General features: G+C 48.1%; 1 protein-coding gene across 1 annotated transcript; it reads right to left on the bottom strand.

The window, feature by feature from the left end:
• Window positions 1-2538: 2538 nt before the first annotated feature.
• On the bottom strand, window positions 2539-23669 carry Galr1 (galanin receptor 1). Its single transcript, XM_015499564.2, has 3 exons — window positions 21999-23669; window positions 17481-17546; window positions 2539-9188 (listed from the first exon to the last, which is right to left on the bottom strand). The coding sequence occupies exons 1-3, from the start codon at window positions 22662-22664 to the stop codon at window positions 8871-8873; spliced, it is 1050 nt and encodes a 349-aa protein (XP_015355050.1). The 5' UTR covers window positions 22665-23669; the 3' UTR covers window positions 2539-8870.
• Between the last annotated feature and the right edge of the window lie 2086 nt (window positions 23670-25755).

Genomic DNA, 25755 nt, shown 5'->3' with positions numbered 1-25755 from the left:
TCATGATTGCTTTCTCTATTTCTACAAGAAATGTCGTTGGGATTTTGATTGGCATTGCATTAAACCTATAGAGAACTTTTGGTAATATCGCCATTTTGATGATGTTAGTTCTGCCTATCCATGAACAGGGTATATTTTTCCATCTTCTAAGATCTTCTTCTATTTCTCTCTTTAGGGTTCTGTAGTTTTCATTGTATAAGTCTTTCACCTCTTTTGTTAGGTTGATTCCCAAGTATTTTATTTTTTTTTTAAGATATTGTGAATGGAGTGGTTGTCGTCATTTCCATTTCAGAGGATTTGTCGCTGATATACAGGAATGCCTTTGATTTATGCGTGTTGATTTTATATCCTGCCACTTTGCTGAATTCATTTATTAGCTCTAATAGTTTCTTTGTAGAGCCTTTTGGGTCTGCTAGGTATAGAATCATATCATCTGCAAATAGTGATAATTTAAGTTCTTCTTTTCCTATTTTTATGCCTTTAATTTCTTTCGTCTGTCTAATTGCTCTGGCCAGTGTTTCGAGAACTATGTTGAACAGAAGTGGAGAGAGAGGTCATCCCTGTCTTGTTCCAGATTTTAGAGGGAATGCCTTCAGTTTTTCTCCATTCAGAATGATGCTAGCCTGAGGCTTAGCATAGATTGCTTCTACAATATTGAGGTATGTTCCTGTTATCCCTAGTTTTTCTAGAGTTTTGAACATAAAGGGATGCTGTACTTTGTCGAATGCTTTTTCCGCATCTATCAAGATGATCATATGGTTCTTATTTTTAAGTCTATTGATGTGGTGAATAACATTTATTGATTTCCGTATATTGAACCAGCCTTGCATCCCTAAGTTCGTGAGAAATATTGATGTGCAGTTATATTTTTCACACTGTATTTTCTCTAGCCACATATAGGAAAAGTACATTTAGTTTTATACAAAAGTCCAAGAATTATTTATGTATAATAAAGAATTCCTATTCTCTAAAAGGTTAGAAATCATCAGGCTAAGTGATCACTGATATCCCCTTTGCTTTTATGCGACCATAATGGATGTTCCCCCACCAAAAAAAATGAAATAAAACGACCCTATGATCTAGCAGTGGCACTACTAGGCATACATCCAATGTATGTATGCCAGAAAAAATCTGCACTCCTTGCTTAATGCAGCACTGTTCACAATGGCCAAGAGATGGAATCAGCCTGAGAGTCCATCAACAGGTGAGTGGGTACAGAAAGTGAGGTACATGTACCCCAGGGAACGTGGTTCAGTTCACCTGCATGACCCTAGAGGGCGTTATGTCAACATGAGGCAGACGGACAAAACTGCATGATCCTGCTTACATGTGGAATCGGAAGGAGTTCATATTGAGACGTTGAGAGTGAGCAGTGGGTACCAGAGGCCATGTGGAGTGGGCAGGAAAGGACAAGGACAGGTTGATCAGTAACTGCCAAGTAACAGCGAGACAGGAGCAAGAAGTTCTCTATCTGACTGCACCGTAGGGTGACTCTAGATAATGAATATACTCTGTGTTCTCCCAACACTAAAAGAGAGGATTTTTTAATGTTCTCATCACAAATAAACGACAAATTTTTTGAGGTGCTGATATGCTCAGTACCCTATTTGCTCACTACACAACGAATTCATGTATCAAAACACCACATTGTGCCCATAATTATTTACAATTATTGTCAATTAAAAAGAAACACTCACAAGGGCTTCTCATCCCGACACCTGAGTGAATCAAGAAGCGGGATTCAGCATGGTGTCCAGAGAGTGATCACAACTGTATTGAAATGCAGTCTAAAAAGTCCAAAAGGTGGAACATCAGAGTTGTTTTTTTTTAAAGCCTGTTGGTAAGCAATTTATCAATTTGTACTTGTAAATAAAGTTCATAAAAGATCTAAATATAAGATGAAGGCAGGCTTGGGGGCTGGAAGGAGTGAGTAGCTCATGTCTGAGCAGGAAACGAACCCTGCCGCGGCTCACTGCCTCTGTGGAAACACGCCAGGACTCCAGTTCCCCAGAATTTTGATGACCTTTGTTTAAACTTACAGCTATCAGCTATTCAAAGTCCAGCGACTGATCCAACTTCACTTCATTTGGTGGGGGATTTAAGTGAAATGGAAGTCACTGATTTTTTAAAGGATTTGCACAGTATAACCAGCTGCCGTTCCTGCCCAGCCGGTCCTGCTGCTGCGCCTGACCCTGGAGGCATCCACGGGATGCTCAGACGGTGGCAAGGAGGCCACCTCTGGGGTGGAATTGTGGCAAATGCTACCTTCTTTATAATTTCTTGTAGTAAATTTTGTATTCTTTTTACAAAAATAAGAGAATTCATTATTTTTAAAAAATAGATAAAGGGGAAGAGAAGAGGAGAGTGAGAAGGGAAAGAAGAAAACATTTACAGATATAAGTGTCAATTTTCCACCAACAGGATTTGTCCTGTCTTCCATACGGGCATCCAGTAATAATGAAGCTAACTTCATTCACAACGGCAGATTGGGCTCCCGTATTCAGGGAAATGCCTTATGAAATGAGGGGAAGCACACTCTTAAACTAAACACTTTGAAGAACAAATTTTATTTCAATTAAAGAAAATGGGTTCACATCACAAAGTCCAGCCAGATTTCATGCAGCACACGGAGGTAGGGTGATTCAGAGTGACTCTGTGGTGGTAAATGGATGAAGTTGAACTCTTAGTTTTGGGTTCTGGCTTTGAAGCCTGCGGCAATCATTCTGCAGCTAACAGTGATGAGATGAGTCTGCACCCAGCTCCCTAGAGGGTGAGAGCCGCAGCGCCCACCGTCAGGAGACCAGGTCCAGTGTGATCTGTAGAGCAGCGTGTGAGCAGTCACAGGTCAGTGAAATCAAGATACAACACACATAGATTGTTTTCCTTGCTCACACTACTCATGTTATCAGGGAATGTTTAAGCAAAAGTTTTAATGATAAAGAATATTACATTTATCTCTTGTAGAGAATAACGTCAGCAAAAACTAACAGCCACATAGAAAAACATGCACATATTTAACTTAAACATGAAGTTAAAACACTAAACATCCCGTTCAAAACTCCATCCCGCAGCCATTTTGACCTTGGTATGGTGGGGCAGAGTGAATGCATAGGTGCCCTTTCCTTTCTGCCACCAGCTCTGAAACCTCCAGAGCAGGCCATCCAATCCCTCCTGCTCTTGGACACCCCAGTTCTGTGGCAGGCGTGACGTGGTATTTGAACAGATACTGTGAATCCAATCAATGTAAACAATAAGAAAAAAGAGTGGTTTAAATCCCATGCAATTTCCTTTTCCCACAGAACCATAGAAGTTGAGACCTGTGAAGGCCCATCTCTCAACCTGGAAAGTTCTTGACTCTGAGAGTGCAGGTGGAGGCCATATGGCAAATACCACGGACCCTGGGCTCCAGCCTCACCTCCTGACCAGCCACCAGCTAGTGGTTCCCAAAACCCGGCCTCTGGGCCAGCAGCATTGACTCACCAAGAGAATGCACATCTCAGACCTCACTCCAGCCCACCCCGGTGCCAACCAGGAGGAGTGCCCAGCAGTCTGCTGACCAGCCCCTGGGGATTCTGTTGCTCTGTGAAACTGAGGACCTTCTCCTAAGGAGACCAGAGCATGGCACTGCTGCCGCTGCCCTCTGAGACCGCAGCTGGGATCTTTCTCATGCTGCTGGCCAACGTTGGCTTTGAGTGACACCATTTCAGAAGTAAGGACACAGGCCCACCACTCCCAGGGAGCCAGTTCTCAGGGGCACAAAGCCCGTCGGGGGCAGCACCCCAGTGAGGCCTGCTCTCATGCATCTGACTGAAGGCCCCTGAGGTCTGGTACAGACTGATTTGCTTATGAAGCTCGTGTTTCTTACACCCTGCTGTACAAACAGGGAAATCCTGAATCCAGACACAACCGTGAGGACACGGGAGGTGTGGGCCTGGGCTTTTGCAAACCCCTCAACCCTGACAGACCCTGCAAGATCCAAGTGCAGAAATACGACTAACCATAAGAGAGGAGCAGAAGAGCATGAAAGACAAACACAGGGGAAACCCTGGTGGGAAGGAAAGAGTCACTGGAAACGTCAGCTCCACAGAGGGATGGCCCGCTCCTAAACCACCTCTTCTCCAGCTGATTGTCAGTTACTGCTCCACGCATGTCCCTGGGCTGACTGAAGCAGAGAGGTGTGGGCGGATCTGGGAGGAGGAGCCTATCTGAAATTATGCCCTGTGATTTCATGAACAATTTAGGTGCCTGGATCAGCCGGTGACATCCAGAAGGCCTGAAGTGCCATCCTTGTCCCAGGTCAGGCACTGATCTCAGTCCCCAGAAACCTCTTCCTCCACGGGACACATCAGCAGGTAGGCCCCACAGACAAACCTGCCCTGCAAGGCCCCCCCACCCTGGCGAGCGCCTGGAGGGCCAGCCCCACTCACTGGGGTGCCTGCCATCTGGAAGAGTGGCACTGGACCCCCCAGGTCCTGGACACCGCAGGACACCATCACATGGCATGGTGGTGTGGCTGTCCCAAGCCAGCCGCTGAAGGGAACTAAAGTGCTGGCAGGTCCACAAGACCTTCAGAGTGTGAGGACGCAAGGCCCCTTCACTAATCCACATGCAACCAGCTGAACTGATTCAGTGTCCAGGGTCCCCTGAGCCTGAGGGCACGGAACTCAGCCCAGCCCAGAGGCAGCTGCAAGGATCCCCATTCCCCATGCGGCTACAGAGCTCATTTACTGAACCCAGTTCCACATACTCTGGCGGCCAGTGGTCTTTTCTTCCCTTTGACTTCTCTAGCAGTTAGAAATCTGGAGCCGTGCCGTGTACCTTGTGATATCCAGAAACCCGCTCTCCGGCAGAAAGAGGAAGCTTTCTCCACAGACGCGCCATTGCACCCTCCCGCTAAGGGATCTGCTCCTCGAGCAGTGATCTAACACAGCAGGAGCAGCAGTACTGAGAGAGGGATGGGAACCCCACCTGGGGTGGTTTCTCACATGCCACCTTCCCTGTCTCGGCACTGCCACCCACCATCCTGGCCCTTCCTCTACGGATGCACCAGGACAGAGCCCTAGTGTGTAGGGCACATGACGAAGCTGACGGGGCACAGGAGAGCTCACCAGCCACTTCACGGGCAGCACTGAGTCCCGCAGAGAAGCATCTGCTCGGGGCCTGCTGGCATTTCTACAGCTGGCTCAGGAAGTAGAAGATATGGTGGACTCAGGATGGCAGGCCAGCCTGCCACACCAAGAAAAAGACACCCTCACCAGCAAGCCAGCCACGCCCCTGACCAATGCATCACAATGCCAATATCAGAGACAGTAGATACGCTCGCCCTACCCAGGCACACCGTACCAAAGGTGTCTGAGCATCGCAAATGGTACTTCAAGCTCAGCTTCTCCACTTCCAAGGGAGAAAACACCAAATTCGCTGTCAATTAAAACCTGGTATAATTGCCATATGATCATTTTTATTTCCATGCCAACAAATTAGGATGAGAATTTAAGAATTTCACTCTATCTGCAGTCATAAAATAAGCAAGTCATGAACAGGTCATTAGCATCTAATTGAGAAGAAACCTAATGTGCAACATCTTAACAGGCAAAAAGAATCTGATTCCCTCCAACAGCCACCGACAAGCCACTTTAACACATAGGAAATATTTGCAGCCCATGCAAATGAAATTCACACTGGGCAGACGGTGAGTTTCCCGAGAAGAAGCCACACGGATGCATTCTCCCACTTCCCATGGCTGCTGAGTCACACGCATGGATGTGGCAAGTCACTGAAGCAGAGCATGAGGAAGCTGGCGGCACCCTGCTTTCCTCAGGGCAGTGCTGCTCCAACCCCGGCACTGGAGCTCTGCGGGGTGTCTGTGGCCACAGGGGAAGGGAGCCAAGGCTCAGGTGTGCTGTCCTCCCCTGCACAGAGGCTGCCAGTCTCCGATTCTATGAGCAGAATTAGCACTGCAGGTCTCAGTGCACCCGAGAGGACCAGCAGCAGGACTCAAAGCTGAGTCACAAGAAGTCTGCACCCCGTGTGACTCATGTGATGCAGACATCCCCTCTGCTCTCCACCGACTCACGCCGTCAGGGTTGGAGGAATTCAACCATGGTAAGCATTAGGGTGATGAACTCTGCAAGAAGCTAGCAGAGAGGAGAAGACGAGAGACAGGAGGTTGGGGAGGGGTCAGGAAATGATGACTTTACTCCCAATGTGTAAAATAAAACACTGTAGATCAAGCAAAAGTGATTGTCCTAAAATATCCTGAAACTGGCCTTAGTCTGCCATGCTGCTGAGCTCATGCGTGATCAGAATAACCCAGAATGACTCTTTAAGGATATCTCCTAGGAAGGTAAAATAGGAGAGTGTTCCCACCCACATCACCATGTTCATCAGTGGGAAACCAGAGTTGTCATCTGCACACATAAAAGAGCAAGCATTTCATCTGTTTAAATATTCCTGAACCCATCTGTTTCCCAATGTAAAAGCAAAAATCACAGAAAAGTGGCAGTGTTTGGGGCCCCGAAGCAGCCAAACCTGGGCAGAAAGCCTCAGTTCTCTCTGAAGTACTCTGAGAGCGTGGTTCTCACAGCCTGACTTCAAAGGCACAGGCAGCACCTCCTCACTGCCTGGCTGCCCAAAGGAGAGGTACACCTCTCCCAGACGCACAAAGGCCTCGCAGCTCAGTCGTACAAGGGAAGGCACTTCCACACCAGGCATGGTAATTAATATTCGGGACAACACCTGCAAACGCCCGGCAGAGGCACAGGGTTCCTACACTTCTCCAGGTAACAGCTCTGCCACAGAGCGCCCAGAACCACCCATTCAGATCATTTCACATAGGTTTAGATCACTGCAGGAAGTAAGCTACTGCCCATACTCAAATTTGTTTTAGAAGAAGACTCGACCTAAACTCAAAATAGGAGCAACTGACTGGAATGGCAACGTGCAGGAAGAACAAGCTACCTAAAGATCAAGTGTAGCAGTCTGCATTCATGTTCCGCAGCTTGCACATATGTAAAGCAAACCGGGGTGGGTGGGGGTGCAAGTGCATTATTACTCGAACCTGTGCTGGACCAGCAGCATCGGGGGAGGACCAAGGCCATGCAGGAACAGGGGAAATAGACCCTGCAGCAGGCTCACTCATGATCCAAGAAAAGCAGCATCACCCCTGCGTTTTCAACAGTCCCATTCAAGTGCTGTGATCGGAACCCTGAAGAGAAGCCCAGGCAAGCAGGTTGGAGCACAGGCAGCACTCCACAGCGTGGCCCGTGCACAGGCTGGCCCTGTGGTCTGCAGGTCTGCAGCGGCAGCTTCCCGCTCCCCAGTCCCATGGGGTCTCATCCCCAGGATACTAATTTTCTGCTCCTGTATTTCAATAAAGTGCAAAAACCGCCCATGCACAGGACTCACAAAGCTCTTTCACCTCCACCTGTCCCACCTCCTTCCCTAGAATAAACATGAAACCTCATAATTTCTCACCATCCTAACAATTTTCTCCTATTCTGTCCAGAGTTACTTACACCTTTCCAAAGGTAAACCCTGTGCACCGGGGTATAGTTATGAACTAGCAAAGTTAGGGTGCCAAAGGCTCCCGCTGAACTTGGGTTTTTTAATCTAAAATTTTACATTTCACATGGAGTTCTGATTTGACACAGGCATATGTTTCACAAAACCCTTTTCACAAGAAATCTCCCTGTTTTAGTGTCCAAAAATACACTAGTCTTGCACCTGAAAATGACTTTCCTAGTACACACGATTTGATAGTCCACATCATTTTCTCATTGTTAACGTGAATAAACATGAAATTATTGTGAAAATCACATTTGGAACTCTAGTGTGAAGATCTTAACTCCAAATCAACATTACCAGAGGGAATGATATTTGGTGAAAAATACATTAAACATTGGTACAAATTTGATGAAAAAGCCTATTCTCGTATAAGACGGAATGTTTCTGGTATTTTCTTTCATGAGATTTGTTTTCATCTAATGATATTTATCAAACAATGGGCATGCCTTGTCCATGTGGCAAGACCACTGCTCGTGGGACTTACTGATCCAACCTTTGCCCCAATAACCTACTGTCTCCACATCATCCTCACCAACTTTCTAAGCCCTCATGGTGGCTCCGCTGCAGGCCCAGCTCTGGGCTTCGCCAGCTGCACACGCCAAACCTCAGCACCAGCCTGCAATACGTCCTGTGCAGCTCCCATATGCAGGGCACAGCAGCTCCTTCCTCTGGTCCACACAGTGAACCACAAGAGCCCAAGTTCAGGGACAGAGCTCCTGACACAGCCTACACTGTCCTCTTGAGGTGGACTTGATGGCCTCGGGGTCACAGACAGGTGCAGCCTATCTGCAGAAGGTCTGCATGCGGCTTACCAGGGGAGCAGAGGCCACCCACTCCACAGACTCCAGGGGGCCTCTCTCCACAGTGCAGACGTGTGTAAACAGCTGAAGGATGACAGTCATCACTCTACGTGCACAACCATACTTTAAAACACATAGCTTCTAATATGACTTCTCTTAAAACTGAGGATTAAAACATCAAAGTTTTTTTTTTCTAAATAAATCTACTTTAAAATGTAGATTGCAGATATTCTTCACTATATTTATGGGGCCTGTTCTTATTTCATGAAGAATTGAACACATTATAGAACTCTACTGACCTCTTTAAGAGGTCTAGAACTGGTTGGCCTTTTTGTTTTGTTTCTGAATTACAATTTAGGAAGAAAATAAGACTGAAGAACGCTCTTCACTGAACCTGGGAGTTCCTAAGTGGGTCAGAGTTACTCTTGAACACGCATCTGAAAGGTGGGAACCGCAGAGGCCGCCCAGGGCCTGGGTGGGCTGGCACCGGGAGAGCTGGGCCTGGGCTCACACGTGAGTGCAGTTGGTGGACGGAGGGGTGTCCACTCGACTTCTGGTCTCTCTATTGTCACTGGGCGGTGATTCGTTGTGGACGTGGCACTTGAACACTTGCTTGTAGGCCTTCCTGAAGTTCTCGGAGAGAAACGCGTATATGATGGGGTTCACCGAGGAGTTGCTGTAGGCCAGGCAGTGGGCCGTGATCCTGAAGAAGAAGGAGGCCGGGGTCAGCGGGAAGACCCCGAACTCGGCCCAGAGATGGATGACGTGGTGGGGCAGCCAAGATATCCCAAACACCACCACCACCACCAGGACCGTCTGCGCCGTCTGGGGGAGAGAGGGGAGGGGAAAGAGAAAGAAAACTGTCTTTTACAACAGAAAGAACCCAGCGTTCTAAAGAGAAAGGAGGAATTCTGTACGCGCTTCCCTGGGATCAGGGAAAAGGCATCCAGACTGCTGTCGGGGTCAGCCTCCACTTCCTGTAGAATCTGTGTTTGAAACTGCATCGGACCTGCCAGTACCTTCCACAGCAATTCTGTGATTGGTGTGAAATACACAAGGATTGAACCGAACGTGCTCCGTGGTGTGGGGCAGAGAGGGACAGAGGCTAAGGACCTCGGCTCGCAGACGTGCAGGACGCGGCCAGTGCCTCTGAGCTGCTCTGGCCATGAAGCTTGGACGAGTGTGAACTTTGCTCCTGTGCTCACCTCCATGACACACCTGAAGACGCTCACTTCTCCTCATGAGCCTCGGGGACTCAGGAGCACAGTGACTGGTGCGCTGACCTTTCGCCAGGTTTGACTGCTGGACCACCTGCTCACTGGCGGGCGCCCACCTTCCCTCCCTGCTGCTAATTCAGAACTAATTCAGCGGAGTGGAGGCAGGGTCTGCGTTGTCCTTTGCGAATGACCGGAGGAGGTCGTCCCTCAGCGGTGCCCTGACACAGCGGACTGCACCTTGGTCCCTGGCGCCCATGTGCGTGGACGTGGACCATACCTTGCCAACTGGTTGCACTCTGAGAGGGCTGGGACGAAGCCCCAGGAGGACTCGGGCCTTAGGAGGACTTTACTGCTCACCACATGTTGAAAGGCAGCTCTAGATAGCTCACTTGTGACTGACTGAAAACCACCGCTAGAATTCAAACAGGAAACAAAGTTCCATTTTATTTCAGTGCCTGAATTAAGAGAATATTTTAAAGGCACCTACTGTATGGCACTCATACTACAGGATATGAGGAGCCACTGGGGCTCTTCCTTAAGAATGCAGCTCCAGCACCACGCAGGGCCTCCAGGCCCTTGAAGGTGGCGGCAGAACCAAGAGAGTCCTCCTGCCGACCAACCCTGACCATGGCTGGCTGCCTGCACCTTCCACCAAGTCCCTGCCACCGCCCTGTGAAGCGACCCTAAAGGATCCATAGGTTGTTGATGGGGAAACTGAGGCTCAGAAGATTGAGGCAAGTGCCCAATGCCCCTCATGGGATGCAGAGTCAGAGCTAAACCAGGCCTGTGTGTTCCCAAATCCACGTGCAGAGGCTGGCAGGAGGGGCCCACAGATCTCCCCAGGCACTTCAGCCCCTCTGCGGTCACCTGGGCTGTTTCTCAAGGACAGCAGGTGGCAGTTATGCGGTGGACAGAGAAGACAGGAATCACCTGTGCTCTGTGAGTTCATCAGACAAGGACACTCCTGGCCTCCCCATGTGACCACTTCCGGCCCCAGCCCTGTACCACGGTCCTCACTCTTGGTAAAGACAGGGAGCAGCAAAACATTGAGACACATTCTTGCCTCCCCTTGTCCAAGGGGCAGAAACCAATTGACCTGTCCTTTCTCACATACAGCCAGGGTTGTGCACCTCACATGTGGAGTGGTTAAAGGACCGCTAGATCTCAAGTCAAACTGCAAACGTCAGAGTCAGAAGGCAGAAGTGAGCTCACTATCAAGAGGCAAGGTTCTGGGACTGACAGCAGGTCTGTGCCAAAAGCCAGTGGTTCATGGCCTTTCGAATATGATATGACCTTGCTGGATGTGCAGGAGGATCACAAGTTGAGGGCCAGCCTCAGCAACTTGGCAAGACCTCATCTCAAAATAAAATAAAGACTGTAAATCAGTTCAGCGGTAGAGTGACCCTGGGTTCAATCCCCCATGTGAGATATATGTTTATACTGTACACACACATACATATATTATTACATATACCTATTTTATATATCTAGATCTCCTCCCTGAGCCTCAACTTACTCATTTGTGAAGATGATGAACCAAGGAAATGGTTCTTCGACTGTGCCTAGTCCATTTAAGCAGTAAAACAACTCAACTATAAAAAGCTGTGGACAGGTGTTACCGGGTGAAGGCTTGTTAAAGGCACTTACTGTATGGCACACAAGGCAAACGGAAGGTTTGCTCGCCTATGTAAGGGGTGTTTGCTGTCAGTCCATTTATCCATTAGACTAAGAGAAACGCCGTCCTCAGATGACTTAACCGAACAATCCAGATATGATTATAGCCACAAATTGATCGGAAAACATCCCCTTTGCTCCCCGAAGACAATCAGATTATCTCTTCACTTCGAAAAATAACAGCCCTTATCGATACTCTATCCATTTCATTGCTTCTCTTCAGAAATGTTTACTAAGAGCAAAGCTTAGGGCAGAAACAGATCCCAGCACCTTATGAAGATCCATATCTTATCAAGATCCACAGGGCAGATGACAGTGTGTCCTGAGTACGGAATATTTTTTACGACACTGTTTGTTTCCTTGTTTGCAAGTTCATAAAAATTTTGCCTTTAGATTTTTAGTAATTCCACTAGTTTTCTCATAAACATGAAAGAAAGCCACTTTTTTCTTGGTTAACGGTAGTTTTGAAATGTGACTGAATTATGACCTGCAATATAAATATTGGAAAGGATACCAAATAGGTATTTGCATAAATGATCATTTATCTAAGGCTCCTAAAAGCCTGTGATCGTGTACTGGTCCCACTAACTGCTCTCAGTGGAGGCTCTTCAGCACTTGACTGCTGCTGGGACCCTCATCCAGCACCACACCCGCTGGGCTGGTGTTCCCTGGCAGCTCACACGTCACCCTGCACATAGGCCCTGTGTGCCTGGTCCTCCAGAGCTCGGGCTGACTCCACCTCAGCATGGCTGGGGACAGTAGATGGTTTGGGTGCTCTTTGTCCCTTGAGCGGGTGCTGGTAGACCTGAAGGACAGGACATGGGGCAGGAAGAAGTGCCACACTGGTAGGAAACCACCTTTCTCGATTCACAGCTTCTTCCAATATGTCAAACTCCGAAAACTGAGTGTCTGGAATGTACTAGCTCAAAAGTCAAGATCTAGTCAGAATAATGCCTGTGTGCTAAAGCCATCCCTGGGACTTCAGTAGATCAGCATGCCATCAGGACCCAGCCCAAGGGCCTTGGAAATTCAGAAGTCTCCACCGGGGTCTCCATGGCTGATTCGGTCAGTAGTGGTTAGCGGACAGTTACCTGGGAACCGGTCTTTTTCATAAGCTCCACCAGGAGCTTGATGAATTACAATAAAAGTGAATCATCTCACCCACCTCAAGTCAAAGACAACCCAAGACGTTTCACTGAACACCCGCGGCCCCGAGGCTGGAGCAGCCTCCTTGTCAGAACAAGCAAGAAGAGCTGCTTCCCTTCTTTCCCTCTGAAATACCAGGGCAGAGGCTCCCCTGGTGGAAAAGAAGACTGACTGTTTTTCTTTTCTAACATGATATTTTTTCTTACAGAATCATTTTGCCTCTCCCAGAGACAGAGTTACGCCCAATGTATGTGCCACTGAGCTAACTTGCCAATTTAGAGAACAGAGTCCCGAGATTCTGATAGAAAAGTCATGGAAGTTGTACCAAGTTTCTGTACTAATCTCACCATCCTTGAAACTGGGTCATTAGTGTGGCTTCCTTTTGTTCCTTAAGCTAACAGGAGAAAAGCTGGTCTCTCTTGACTGCGGGACCCTCTTTTCGAGTCATCTGAGACATCTGTCCTTCTTCAAGCAGCCTCACGCACACTGTGCCTCCCGGAATTCAACTGGGGAGAAAATAACTAACATGAAAAGCATCGCCTCAGTCGCATAGATAAGGCCAACACTGCAGGAACACTTCAAATCGGAAAAACAGAAGAGAAAGGAGGAAAAAAAGCAGCTGGTGACGACCCCAGCCGTTGGAGGGACCTGAGACGCCTGTGCCCGACCTCAACCTGGGGCACCCACCCAGCACACTTGCACCCTGCTCTGAAGCATTGCTTAAGAATTTATTCTAGAATCCAGTCAGTCTCATGCCAGAAAGACATCTTCACGTCTAACCGACCGTAAACAAGTAATTCATCAATTACAGGCTCTACACTATTGCTTCTGCAAAAGAATCACATCTTCCCTTGTATTTTCCTCCAAATATGGAGAATAACTGCTTAGCATGTCTTTCTTGCTTCAAAATAATGATCAAATCCTTCTCAGCAAACTTGTGAACATAGAGATGGCCTGAACACTTGTGCCCTCCCCTCTGAGACTCATGCTGGACCCTGTCACCGTAGGAGGAATCAGCAGGCAGGGCCTTTGGGAGGCCACTGGGTCATGGAGTGCAGCCCTGCTAAGTGGGATTAGTGCCCTTTCAACACAGCCCAGAGCTGCTCCACCTCGGGAGTGGGCACAGAAAGCGCATCTATGAACAGGAAACAGGCCCTCACCGGATGCCAGAGCTGATGGCACTTGACCTTGGACTTGCTGCCTCCAGAAACGTAAGAAATACATGACTGTTGTCTGTAAGCCCCCAGGGTGTGGTATTTTGTTGTGTCATCCTCAACCAAATAAGAAAAACAGACAGAGCCCAGAGAAAGGAAATTTTACTCAGCCACTGAGAAGAAGGCCTAGAAAGAAAGGAGTTGAAAAGAGTGAAATACCAAATCTTTATCTTTTGGTCCACATGTATCGGAACCTGTGGCCATTGGTCCGCTCCCCACAGTCTGCATCACCTCCATCCGTGTCCACCTGCCTGCACCACTTCCATCCGTTCTCCCCGAAATGTGGAGGACGTGTGCACAGTAGCAGTGCTTTGCACTGAGACCCAGGAAAACACCACCGTGGGTCAGCTGTCCACGGCCAGGGGACAGGCCTCCTGTCCTATCTCTGGTCTCTCTTCTCCCTCCTCTGTCTCCCCTCTCTGCACCTCTTCTTTTCTCTGCCCTTCCTCTCTTCTTCCTCCCACCCCCTCCCCACGCCCCTCCCCTGCACCTCTCCTATCTCTTTCTCAGACACCCTCACCCCCACTCCACCACATCTATTTGTTCTATGCAAACAAAAGTCAATTAAATAGATCAGAAGAGATCTGACATCTGTTCAGAGGCTGCAAGGGGTCAGAGGCTGGGAGAAAGAAGATGAATTTTCTCCCCTTCATTCTTATACGGTAAAAATGAACAAAAGAAGACTATATATAAATATGTATTTATGTATATATATATAAATATATACACACATACATATGTGTGTATATATACATTTATATAAAATAATTGTTAAACTAACCATTCATCTTTCTGTTTTTATCATAAAATAGCACAGAAGGCTTCTAGTCATTTCTTACATTTTTTCTTTCTTTTAAGCACTTTGCTCTGCAACCCTTAAAGCTTTTCTCCAACACCTTTTCAAATACACAGAATAAAACTAACCTCAGACACTAATAAAATCTATAGACTACTAAGGAAATGTCTTATTTCATTCTAGTAACCATAAAATTTTTGAATCGATAATAAACATTTAGCATATGTTGTCCTCTCTATTAAAGTCTGATGAGCCCCTTCCTCCTGAAGGAAATCAACATCCCCCCACCCAGGATCTTGAAATGCTCATCACATTGAGCAAGACCTTGGGCTGACACGTCTGTTCTCTGGCACTCCAATTCGGCTCCCAAGGTCCGGTCCTCCAGCAGGTGGTCAGCTATAGATGACTATCCAAGGGGAAGTTATAAACCATCTTTCATTATTTTTAAAGAACTGTTTTCAAAAGTTAACTCAGAATGGATCAAGGAGCTTGATATCAAACAGAGACACAGCGTCTGATAGAAGAAAAAGTTGGCTACGATCTACATACGGTGGGGTCGGGCTCCAAATTCCTCAATAGGACACCCATAGCACAAGAGTTAATAACTAGAATCAACAAATNAAATGAATGACAGTAGAGGGGGTAGAGAGAGAAGAGGGGAGGGGAGGGGAGGGGAGGGGGGATAGTAGAGGATAGGAAAGGCAGCAGAATACAACAGACACAAGTATGGCAATATGTAAATCAATGGATGTGTAACTGATGTGATTCTGCAATCTGTATACGGGGTAAAAATGGGAGTTCATAACCCACTTGAATCAAAGTGTGAAATATGATATGTCAAGAACTCTGTAATGTTTTGAACAACCAACAATAAAAATTTAAAAAAAATTAAAAAATAAAGAACTGTTTTCTTGGGAGATGAGAAATGGGGTTCAGAGGAAACTAAAAGACTGGAAAAATGTAAAAACCCCGACATAACACAGTATATCATTAAAAACAGAGGAGGATGAATGGGATGGAGCTGCGTTAGGGGGTGCTATGGTTTTGATATTGAGTGTCCCCAAAAAGCTCATGTGTGAGACAATGAAAGAAAGTTTAGAGGTGAAACGATTGGGTTATAAAAGCCTTAACCTGATCAGTGCATTAATCCACTGATAGGGGTTAACTGGGTGGTAACTGTGGGCAGGTAGGGTGTTTAGAAGAGGCGGGTTGTTCAAGGCGTGCCTTTGGGGCAAATATTTGTCAGTGGTGAGGGGAGTCTCTCTGCTCCCGGGGGCCATACCCCCAGCTGCTTTCCTCCACCACACCCCACACACCCGAGCCATGATGTTCTGCCTCACCTCAAGCCCCAAGGAATGACATTGACCATTGATAGACGGAGAGCTCTGGAACCATAAGCACCAATAAACTTTTCTTCCTCAAAAGAGAGAGAGAGAGAGAGAGAGAGAAGAAGAAGAAGAAGAAGGAGGAGGAGGAGGAGGAGGAGGAGGAGGAGGAGGAGGACACCATTTTTTTAGTTTATTGTATTCATGTAACTTACCACTATATAGCACTTATAACTTTATAAGAACTTGTCAGATCTTAAAGAGGGGCCTAGAGGTTTAGAATTAAGCCCACATATTCCCCTGTTTAAACATAAAGAAGAATGAATGAAAAGAAGCCATGAGATGTCCTATTCCGTATGTTGACTTTTATTCTTAGGCACTTAGCTGAGAAAAGGCGTGGTGGCATTCCTAATGTAAGCTGATTTTGCTTCCCAAAAAATGTCTCAATGTTTTGTACTTTTTAACCAATTTTATGCCATTAGTTGTCAGCTCTAGGAACAGGTGGGTTTTAGCCACGTGGCTGTACGTGAACCGGGAAATCAGGAAGAAGTCTTCCTATAAGTTAGTAGATCTTCTTAGAGAAAATATGAATTATCTAAAAAATATATAACTTAATCAATATTTTTTTAAAAAGCAAAGCATTTTAAGATATTACTACTGAGTTGTGGGTTAGAAAGCCTGTATAAATTGTCCCGAATCAGATTGCCTGATAATCTCAGTCCACTGTCCAAAGTCATAATTGCATAGATGTTATCTGAGTAAGAGTTAAATCAACCTAGTGTGTGACATGGTTTTTCCTCAACATGCAAACATCATGAATCCTAGGGAGCTGGTGCTTCAGTGTCCTCGGTGAAGGCTCTTAGGCTGGCGGGGCTCTGGGGAGGGGAGGATGTGGGGAGTGGCATGGTCCCCAGCCTTCAGCTCTGAGCCAGCGCCAGCACAGGGATAGGGAAGAGAAGGCCAGGAAGGAGCTCTTGGGCTCTCGGGGCACTTACTCTCCCAAATGAGAAGCACCAGGGCTTTCAGAATCTCACCGGGAAGGTAGACAGAATAAAACACTCCACTTCCTCGCAAAAACATCCATCAGCACCCATGCACTCACCAGGTCAGCCTGCAGGTGCCCCCCAGGGGACCCCTGCCTCCTGCCATGGTTTGGATATGGAATGGCCACCAGAGGCTGGCGTGTTGAAGGCTTGGACACGGGCACAGCCGTGTTCAGAGGAGGGAAGTGATTGGATCGTGAGTTAATAGCTGAATGGACCTCTGGGAGGTGCTGGGAATGTGGGGGGCATGGTTGGAGGAGGTAGGTCACTGGGGGCATGCCCTGGAAGAGAGCTTCTTGTTCCTGCACCCACCCCACCCTGCTCTGGCCGCCATGTGCCAGCAACTTCCTTCCTCCATGATGTACTTCCTCACTCGGGCCCTGAGCAATGGAGCCCGCTACCCACAGACTGAAGCCTCTGAAATTGTGAGTCAGAAGGATCTCTGCCCTGTAAGTCGTCCAGATCAGGTGTTGGGGTCACAGCATGGAAAGTCGCCGAGCACACCTCCCCGACGCCCTGTAAGTTTGGATGTGATGGTCCCCTCACCAGCCTGACCTTCAAGCCACCTTCACAGTAAGAGCTCATGCCAGTGTCTGTTCCAAGGGGCCAGCACCCACCAGGTTTGGGGAGGGTGTAAGTATAATTAAAAACCAAAGTGAACGAAGCTTGCACAAGTGAAAGTTGCAGTATTTGTTGTGTTACCTTTTTCTTGGACGTTTCTGACTTCTTTGACATGTTCTTCAGCTTTTTATGCAAATGAGTAAGGACCTGCAAAACACAGACCAGTGAACTCAGTTTGCTCCACATTCAAAACACGTTGCCTGCCTGGTACTAACGATTACTGACATTGCAAAATGGCAGTACCATTGCTCATAAAATTGTTAAAACAGAAATACATGTTGGGCAGCAAAACAGCAAGTCTGAATTGCAGAGTGCACCTGTTTCTCCAGCATGTAGGAAGGACTGTCTGGGAAGACTGGTGCGCCCAGGCACGGTTTGTACCCACAGAGTCTTCGTGCAAACAGACCTGGAATTTCCTCCAGACAGAGCCACCCCAGGGCCCGCTCGTGCATGCTATTGGTCTATCTTCTGCCTCGGTTTCCTGGTCCATGTGTCAACCATCACCTGGGCCCTGCTGTATGTTGGGCACAATATCAGGTCATAAATACACTGAAACCTAGAGATGCACATGTGGGAGGTCATCAGCCAATGTGGACAAGCAGGTGATGTGACCAGCTGTCTCTTCAGTGCGGCCACACCAGATCACACTGGCATTCACTTCAGCTTATTTATTCTGTTTTCCCGTGAAGACCTCTTTCCACTGCAAACCTCAAAGCAAAACCCTGCCCACCAGGCCTCCTTTCATTGGCTGTGTGCTTTTAGACAACTTCATCTCAGGAACCCAGCATCACTGATGGCGGACAGCACATTGTGCAGGGCTTTGCAATGGATGTCCCTGTCGGGGAGCACCCTGGAGACACATTGGCTTCATTAAATTAAAAAACCATTTGTGTCTTCTCTTGCCAGTGTAATATTCAGAAGACGTGAAAAGCTTTGGTTATGTATAGGAACTTCCAAACTGAACTTGACCAACAGAGCCAACCCTGCAGAACTGACGCTGGAGTTCATTTTTCAGTCTCCTCCTGGGGACAACCTGCAGCAAGCGTTGTCTGGATGACTAAGGGCTTTAGACTGACTGTGGGTTGCTGACATGTCTCTCAAGAAGTAAAAGCAGCTTCCTGCCACTGTTGTGTCTCCCTCTAGCACCGCAGCATGGAAATAATATAAAGAAGTGGGCTTCCTGCAGCATCCTGCTCCCTAGCTACAAGGAGCACATATGGAGCCATCAGCCAGGTCCTCTTTGGGAAACCACAGGATCTGCCTACCAACCCTCCAAACCCTGCTCAGCTTGAGCAGCCGTCACTGGGGTGTGCATTTTTGGTTTCACATTCTCCACGATGCTAAAACATGTCTCTCCTCCTGAGCTGGCTCAGAATCGTTGATAGCAAAACAAGCCCTACTGTACAGGGGCATTAGGGATAAACGCAGTACATTGACAACGGGTAACTGTCCTGCCAATGGAAGTGGGTCCACAAGCTAGATAAAGGTGAAGACAGAAGGGAGCCTTCGCTACAGCATCAAGGAAGAAAGTCTCCAGGAGGAAGGAGAGGGCTAAGGCAGAGCCTGCCCCAGAAGACAGTCCTGGCCAGCAGGTCAGCAGCAGCCTAGCCACATGAGCTCACAGGGCAACAAAGGGCACTGAGGGCAAGGGACACAGGAGCAACCAGAACAGAAGCCACCCACCTGAAATCAGAGGGGCACACCCGCACAAGCAGCAAGCTTCACCAGGCTAGTGAGGGTCCACGCACACCATCAACAACAAAGGGCGAGTCACCGCTGAGCAACTTCAACACACCTAACACTGAATGCCGTTGAATGTTCAAAGGAGAAGAGTCTCGAATATACTGTGTAGCTGTTTCTCCTCAATAGCTCATGCTGTGAGTGCACATGACACATTATGATGCACCCTCACCAAGACTTGCATCAAAAGAGAAAGAAAGTAAGTGGCAATGGTTGCATTCTCTGGAAGATAATGCTGGCATGGTGTCATTTCTCCACATGCATGGCCCAGTATGGGGGAAGGTGCCCACCCAAATACCAGCCAAAGTCACACTGGGCACACCCTGGGATGTGGAGAAACCAAGGAGGGCTCCAGACAGCAATTCATGCTCAGTGAAGCACGTTTAGGAGGCGATGGGTCTATAGCAGCAGGAACAAAGCAATCCAAGGGGACAAAGGGCCCACCACCAAGATCCCTCTTCAGTCCACACACCCTGTGCCCTTCCCAGGACTTTCAGGCAAAGAGCTGCTCCACAAAGCACTTACCAAAGGTGATTCTGGAATCCACTTCTGTCACTATGTTAGACACACACACACACACACACACACACTGTAACCCAGGTGCCCTTCTGGCCGATGTGTGGGCATCAGACCTGCTCCTCCAGCAAACAGCCATCCTGATCTGAACACTCAAGCACCAAAATTCTTCATCGGCTAGTACACACTTAGGGCCTAAATCAAGGAAAGGCAGCCCAAAATAACTGATCTCCGGCAATTTAGCTCCTAAAGTGAATTTGCAAATATTATCTTGGATGTAAAAGATATTTTTATTTATTCTTGGAAGCAAACTATTTCCATATAAAAAATATCCAAATGATCATGCATCAATTATTGTTTTTATTTTTTTCAATTAAATTTTAAAACTTTGTGTTTAGTGTGACCTTTATAAATTCTAAAATGATAGTCCAATTTAGTCCCAAAATTTACCTTATCATTCATTTCTATGAAAATAATAAGTGATTTTTCTAAAGACTTTGGGGAATTGAAGAAAGCATGTCTTCAGTTCAAATATAGGGAATTGGGAAATTAAGAGCCAGATATTTTAAGAATCCCTTTGGCCCAAGCTTTTTGTCCTCCAGCAACCACCTATCGTCCCTTCCTAAAAAGTCTTTCTGAATGCCAGATATTTGTATCCAAGTGGCTTTGGCTTGTCTAATGGTGAAGGTACTCTGAGGGGAGGATGCAGAGCATTCTAGGGTTCACTCCCCAGTACTGCTATCATGGGACTATTAAATCTACACTTGACTTAGTTACTCAAACAGAAACAAGTTGTGCCAAAGAAGTTTGCTTCACACTTCCAACACTCCTTTGCCTTAATAAAATAGGGATGATAGCTCCTCCATAGAGATGTAAATTAAGTGAGATAATGCACATTTCAGATAACTGTGCTGTTCACAACTGTTTTTGTTTTTTTGTTTTGTTGTGTTTTTTTGTTGTTTTTCCAGAAAACTAAATAAATAAAATAGCCAATAGCTAATAGCTAAGCTCCACTTAATTTCCAAATACTACCTCGACTGTTTTTCCTTATGTATGCCTTTTGGTGCAAGCTATTTTTTCAAATAATATCCAAAAATATTATCATTCAAAGTAGACATAATCTACATAGATGGTTCAAATGGGGGATTCGGGTGATTCATATTAAACATGTTTCCTGGGGAAAATACCTTATGATTGAATATTAAAAGTGGCTATTGTTCTATCTTCCGTAGTTACTTATGGTCCTGTAGCCAGCCTTATATGTCAGAGTCAGAGAGGCTGGGAGAGATGAGTTAGTTGGGAACTTCAGAATTTGCTTCCCAAGGGTTTTTTTTTCTGATGATGATGGCACTTCCCTGGGAAGATACTGGGGACCCGGGAGTTCACCCTAAGTACTGCTGTCAGACGACGATTACACATACTCTTGGTTACTCAAACATAAACAGGTTGTGCCACAGAAGTTTCTGACTTTTTGATCCATGTCAACTCTTCACCCTGAGTAATTCAAGACGGAGGAGGGGAGCGTGGATCTCTGTGGGATCTGTAAGGCAGGATAAGTACTACCCCCCCCCAAGGGAAGAGAGGCAGAAACTGCGCCAGCAGCGAGTCCTCGCTGCTCCTCTCCAGCATGGGGATTTTAGAGGACCACCTGAAGCCCTCAGCACTGTCCACACCTTTCTAAAACCTGATGGACATGGGGAAGTAGCACTCCCCGCCCCTTCCACCAGGGCCCTCTGGAGACTCCATCGCGCCTCTGAAGAAAACTGCTTCCCCCTGGGGTTTGTAAAGCTAAACTTCTGTGTAAAGCAAAATCCGAAGCGCTGTCCCTAAGAGCAGCGGCCTCAGAGAGCGCGCGGGGAAGAGCGCCCCGCCGTGAGCCTCCCAGCCGGTCCCAGGTGAAAACTACCAGAGGGTGACTGCGACCCCATCTGCGCAACTAGCCTGCGCTCACAGGCACTGAGCTCTAGCGGTGGGTCCCACCACGGCGCCCAAATTACTGCCTCGCGCTGGCGGTTTTTGTTTGAGTTGCTGCAACACCCGGGGTTTCTAAACAGCAGAAGTGCAAGCGCGCTCCGGCCACAGTGGGCTTTACAGGCCATAGTGCCCAAGAAGCAGCGAAGGGTGGACAAAGCCGTTCTACCCAAAGTCTAGAGAGCAAACCCTCCCAGCCCCTGCAGAGGAGAAGGCAAACTGGAGTGGGGAAGGCCCCCCGTATAAATCAGTCTGCACCCGACCTGGGAGAGGGCAGGGGGCGGGGATGCAGAGAGGGGTGCGGAGACCAGAGGAGCTACAGGGCCCCACTGCCCCTCCATCCATCCTCTCCCTCCAAGTCGCCGCTCCCACCTTGGCGTAGCAGAAGCAGATCAGCAGCAGGGGCAGCAGGTAGCCGAAGACGAAGGTGCACACCACGTAGGCCCTCTTGTGGCTCTTGTTGGTCCAGTCTTCCCAGCAGAAGGTCTGATTGCTGACGTCCCGGTGGAAGAGGCCCTGGTGGTAGGCCACAGGTGAGGCCATGGCAATCGACAGTGTCCAGATGAAGCCCACGCCCAGCAGCGCATTGCGGGACACCCTCAGGGAGGAGGAGCGCCGAGAGTGCACAATGGCCACATAGCGGTCCACCGACATCGCGGCCAGAGTGAAGATGCTGACCAACATGGACACCGTGAAGAAGTAGTGGATGAACTTGCAGATGAAGGCGCCCAGCACCCAGGTGGGCAGCACGTACACGGTGGCCTGGAAAGGAATACAGAAGAGCAGGTAGGCCAGGTCGGCGATGCTCAGGTTGAGGATGAACAGGTTGGTGGTGCTGCGCGGCTTGCCGGGCTTGCTCCGCGCCAGCACCGTGATCACCAGGCTGTTGCCCAGCACGCCCAGCGCGAAGATCAGGCTGAACACCACCAGCGTGACGAAGTTCTCCACGCCGATGCCGAAGAGCGGCGGTGCCTCCGAGGAGGGAGGTTCGGGCCCGCTCGCGTTCCCCTCACTGAAGTTCGCAGTCGCCAACTCCATTACCCGCTGGGGAGCAGGGTGGCGGGGCGCACAGAAAGGAGCGCTTGCCTGGGAAAGCAGGCGCTGGGAGCCGCCGGGGATTCCAGCCCAGAGCCCTGAGCGCGACTTTCCTAGGGATCCTCCCGGATGAACAGGACTAGGGGCGCTTCGATCTCGAGCAGTGTATGGCGTGCCTTTGTGCCGGGTCTTGCGGACAGGAGGCGCGGACCCAAACCGGAGATGGTCGAGATCCCAGAGGTCCCCCAGACTCCTGGGTGCCTCCGACCGACCGCTGCGCGGTCACCAAGCTGGAGAGGAGGGAACGCGCCTGCTGCAGTCTGCAAGTGGAGAGAGCCCTCTCTGCGCCTTACGGGCTCTGGGTACCTGATGGCTGTGCTCCTTTGCCCCTGGAGTGGCTCCAGACCATACTTGTTGCTCTGAGCCTCTCCCTCCCGCCGCGCTGCACTTAGCTGTTAGGGGTGAGGGCTCCACGCGCACCCACGCGCTCCATGCCACCTCTCCAAGGCGCTGGCTCTTCCGACTCACTCCCAGTGTCTGCCTGGCGAGTTGTCCACCGGGCGAGCGCTCTCTAGTTTCCTCCCGGTGGTGGGCAGAGTCGGGTGCTCTGGGCTCTGCTGCCCTGAAGGGAGTGAAGGTCAACCCAGTTGAAGTCTGCGTGCCCTGTGTCTCTCCCTTGTCCCCCCAGAAGTCACGGTGCTCGGTGCTCGGCAGAGACTGGAGGATCCTCACGGGATGGATCACCGCCCACCTCCACAGTCGGGCAAGGTACTGACCCGCCTGGAGAGCGCGAAGGCGGCGGCTCGGGATACTGAGCAGCCAGGGAGGGCAGCAGAGCGCGCTCCTGTGCGCGCAGACAGGAGGCGTGGGCTGCGCGGGCGGAGGGTCAGTACCACTCCTTTCTCTGTGAGGGAGAGCGCTTGCGCCCCGGGAATGCACCCCAGAAAATCGAGATTTGCCACCGCTTCGTGAAATTTTGTAAAACACGAATGGCCTGAGATCTTCATAAACGAGTATGAGATTAGAGCGGAGTCTATGTGTATATACGACTCCACCACCGGCGTGTTTCCACATCATGGACAATCAGAAGAAGGAGAAGGTTATACCCCATTTATAGTGTGTCAAAATGCATTCTACTGTCATGTGTAACTAATTAGAACAAATTTTAAAAAATTAAAAAGGAGAGGGTGTGCTGTGTACACTTTACAATGCCCATTTGAGTGACATAAATAGAAGTATTGACAGGTGAAGTATTTGTAAAGTGACATAGCGTGTTTAGTGTGGAGCCACTGCTGTGAAATGTGCCTACACCAACGAGAAATTGAGCTGTTTAAGGACGGTAGGGGTAGCTAGCATGATTCTTCTTTGTACTCTTGGTAGCTCCCAAGGAGAAAGCTAAAATTGATTCACTAGGTACAGTGTTTATATGATTTATCTAGGTTTCCTTTCAAAAAGGGGGTGTTTCCAGTGTTCTCCAAACAGAATGAGTGTCCATTGTGTGCTTGACACAGGGCTGGAAAGGATGGGTCCTACAGAGACTCGCAGGGCACAGCATTCCTGGAGAGGCTCCCTATGCAGGAGACATGAGATTTGGGTTTGGAACCAACAAGTGCTGTGAGAAAAGTGTACACAAAGATGAGACAGGAGCGTCTTTGGCTGCAGGTGTTTGGAAGTAAGTACCATCTCATTTCTGCCTCACTGGCTGCCCTCTGCCTCGTTTCAGAAAGATGTTAGAGCAGTTCATTAAACATCTATTCTGTACTCCACCTGTATTCTCTCCACCCAAACAAGGGATTCCTTTGCAAGGAAAATTATACCATTCACACATTTTTTCAGAGGACAAAATTGAGCATGGGAAACTTGCTTCTGTGAGTGTCCTACTGAACCCAAGGACTCTCTCAGCTGACCTGAGAGGGCGCTTCCTTGGGCTGTTGTGTTGCCCGCCAACATTGCCTTCCTTTCTCAGGTACACGCTAAGATTCTCATGTTGCCTGCTGCATTGGATGGCTCTGCTGCATGAAAAGCTACATGTAATGTGACTTGAGGGAAAGCATTTTTATTATTATGAACTATTCCAACAAGGAACACATACAATGGAATGATAGCAACTCACGGAATGATGAACTCACGGACCAGCTTAAAAACTTTAAAACTTATGGAAAGCCTTGCAAATCACTTTTATATTCCCCACTCACAGTCTCCACCCAACCACCATCCCACATAACCAGATGTGCTGTCCACCAGTCACCGTCTTCCACGTTTGTGGCCCACACATGCTCTTAAATGGTATGTGAGGGTGGATTGGGGCTTTCAGGTTTCACTTCATGTAGTTACATTATGATCAATGCTTTGTTCTGGTTTTTCCTACAACAGGTAATTTGCCTGTTTTTATCCTAGACACATCATCATTTCTTGCATTGTATTTGCACTTTATGTCTTTTGTATACTTCCTACATCCAGCAAACTCTTCAAAACAGCACATAAATTTATTCACTTTATTTATTTTTATGTGGTGTTGAGGATCAAACCTAGGGCCTCACATGTGCTAGGCGAGTGCTCTACTGCTGAGCCACAACCCTAGCCCTGACTTTTGTGTTTTTAATATCTTCTCTTTATTCACTTGTGTTTTATAATTTCACTTCAAGATTTATGATGATTTTCACTTTCTATCCCCCCCACCTTTTTAAGCTTCTGAAGCGCGGATATTTTTCATCAATTCTGGAAATTTTTCAGTGCTTGTCTCTGCATATTGAGTTCCCCTTTTCTGATACTCTCCTCTCCTGACTCTGACAGACATGTCACTCTCTTCTCTTGATCACTTGCCACACTGCTCATCTCTTTATCTGTGCCAATTTACTGGTATTTCTCCAGCTGTGCACCCTCCAATTCGCTGCTGCTCCTGAAATCTAACAGGGGCCTCTCTTCCACTGTGCCAGGTCTATTTGAAGTTCCTCCTTCTCACTTAACTTTTCCGGTTACCTCTCCCACTTATTCACACACTTTGAATGTGCCTCTTCATATTCTCAGATTCTCATGCCCCAACTCCTTGGAGCCTAATTGTGCTTTCTCTTCTATGCTCAATCCTGTTCTTGTG

Source organism: Marmota marmota, unplaced genomic scaffold (assembly GCF_001458135.2).
Source record: "Marmota marmota marmota unplaced genomic scaffold, marMar, whole genome shotgun sequence".
NCBI classification, from domain to species: domain Eukaryota; kingdom Metazoa; phylum Chordata; class Mammalia; order Rodentia; family Sciuridae; genus Marmota; species Marmota marmota.
The sequence above is the reverse complement of the archived record's forward strand: the minus strand, read 5'-3'. Positions and strand labels throughout refer to the sequence as shown.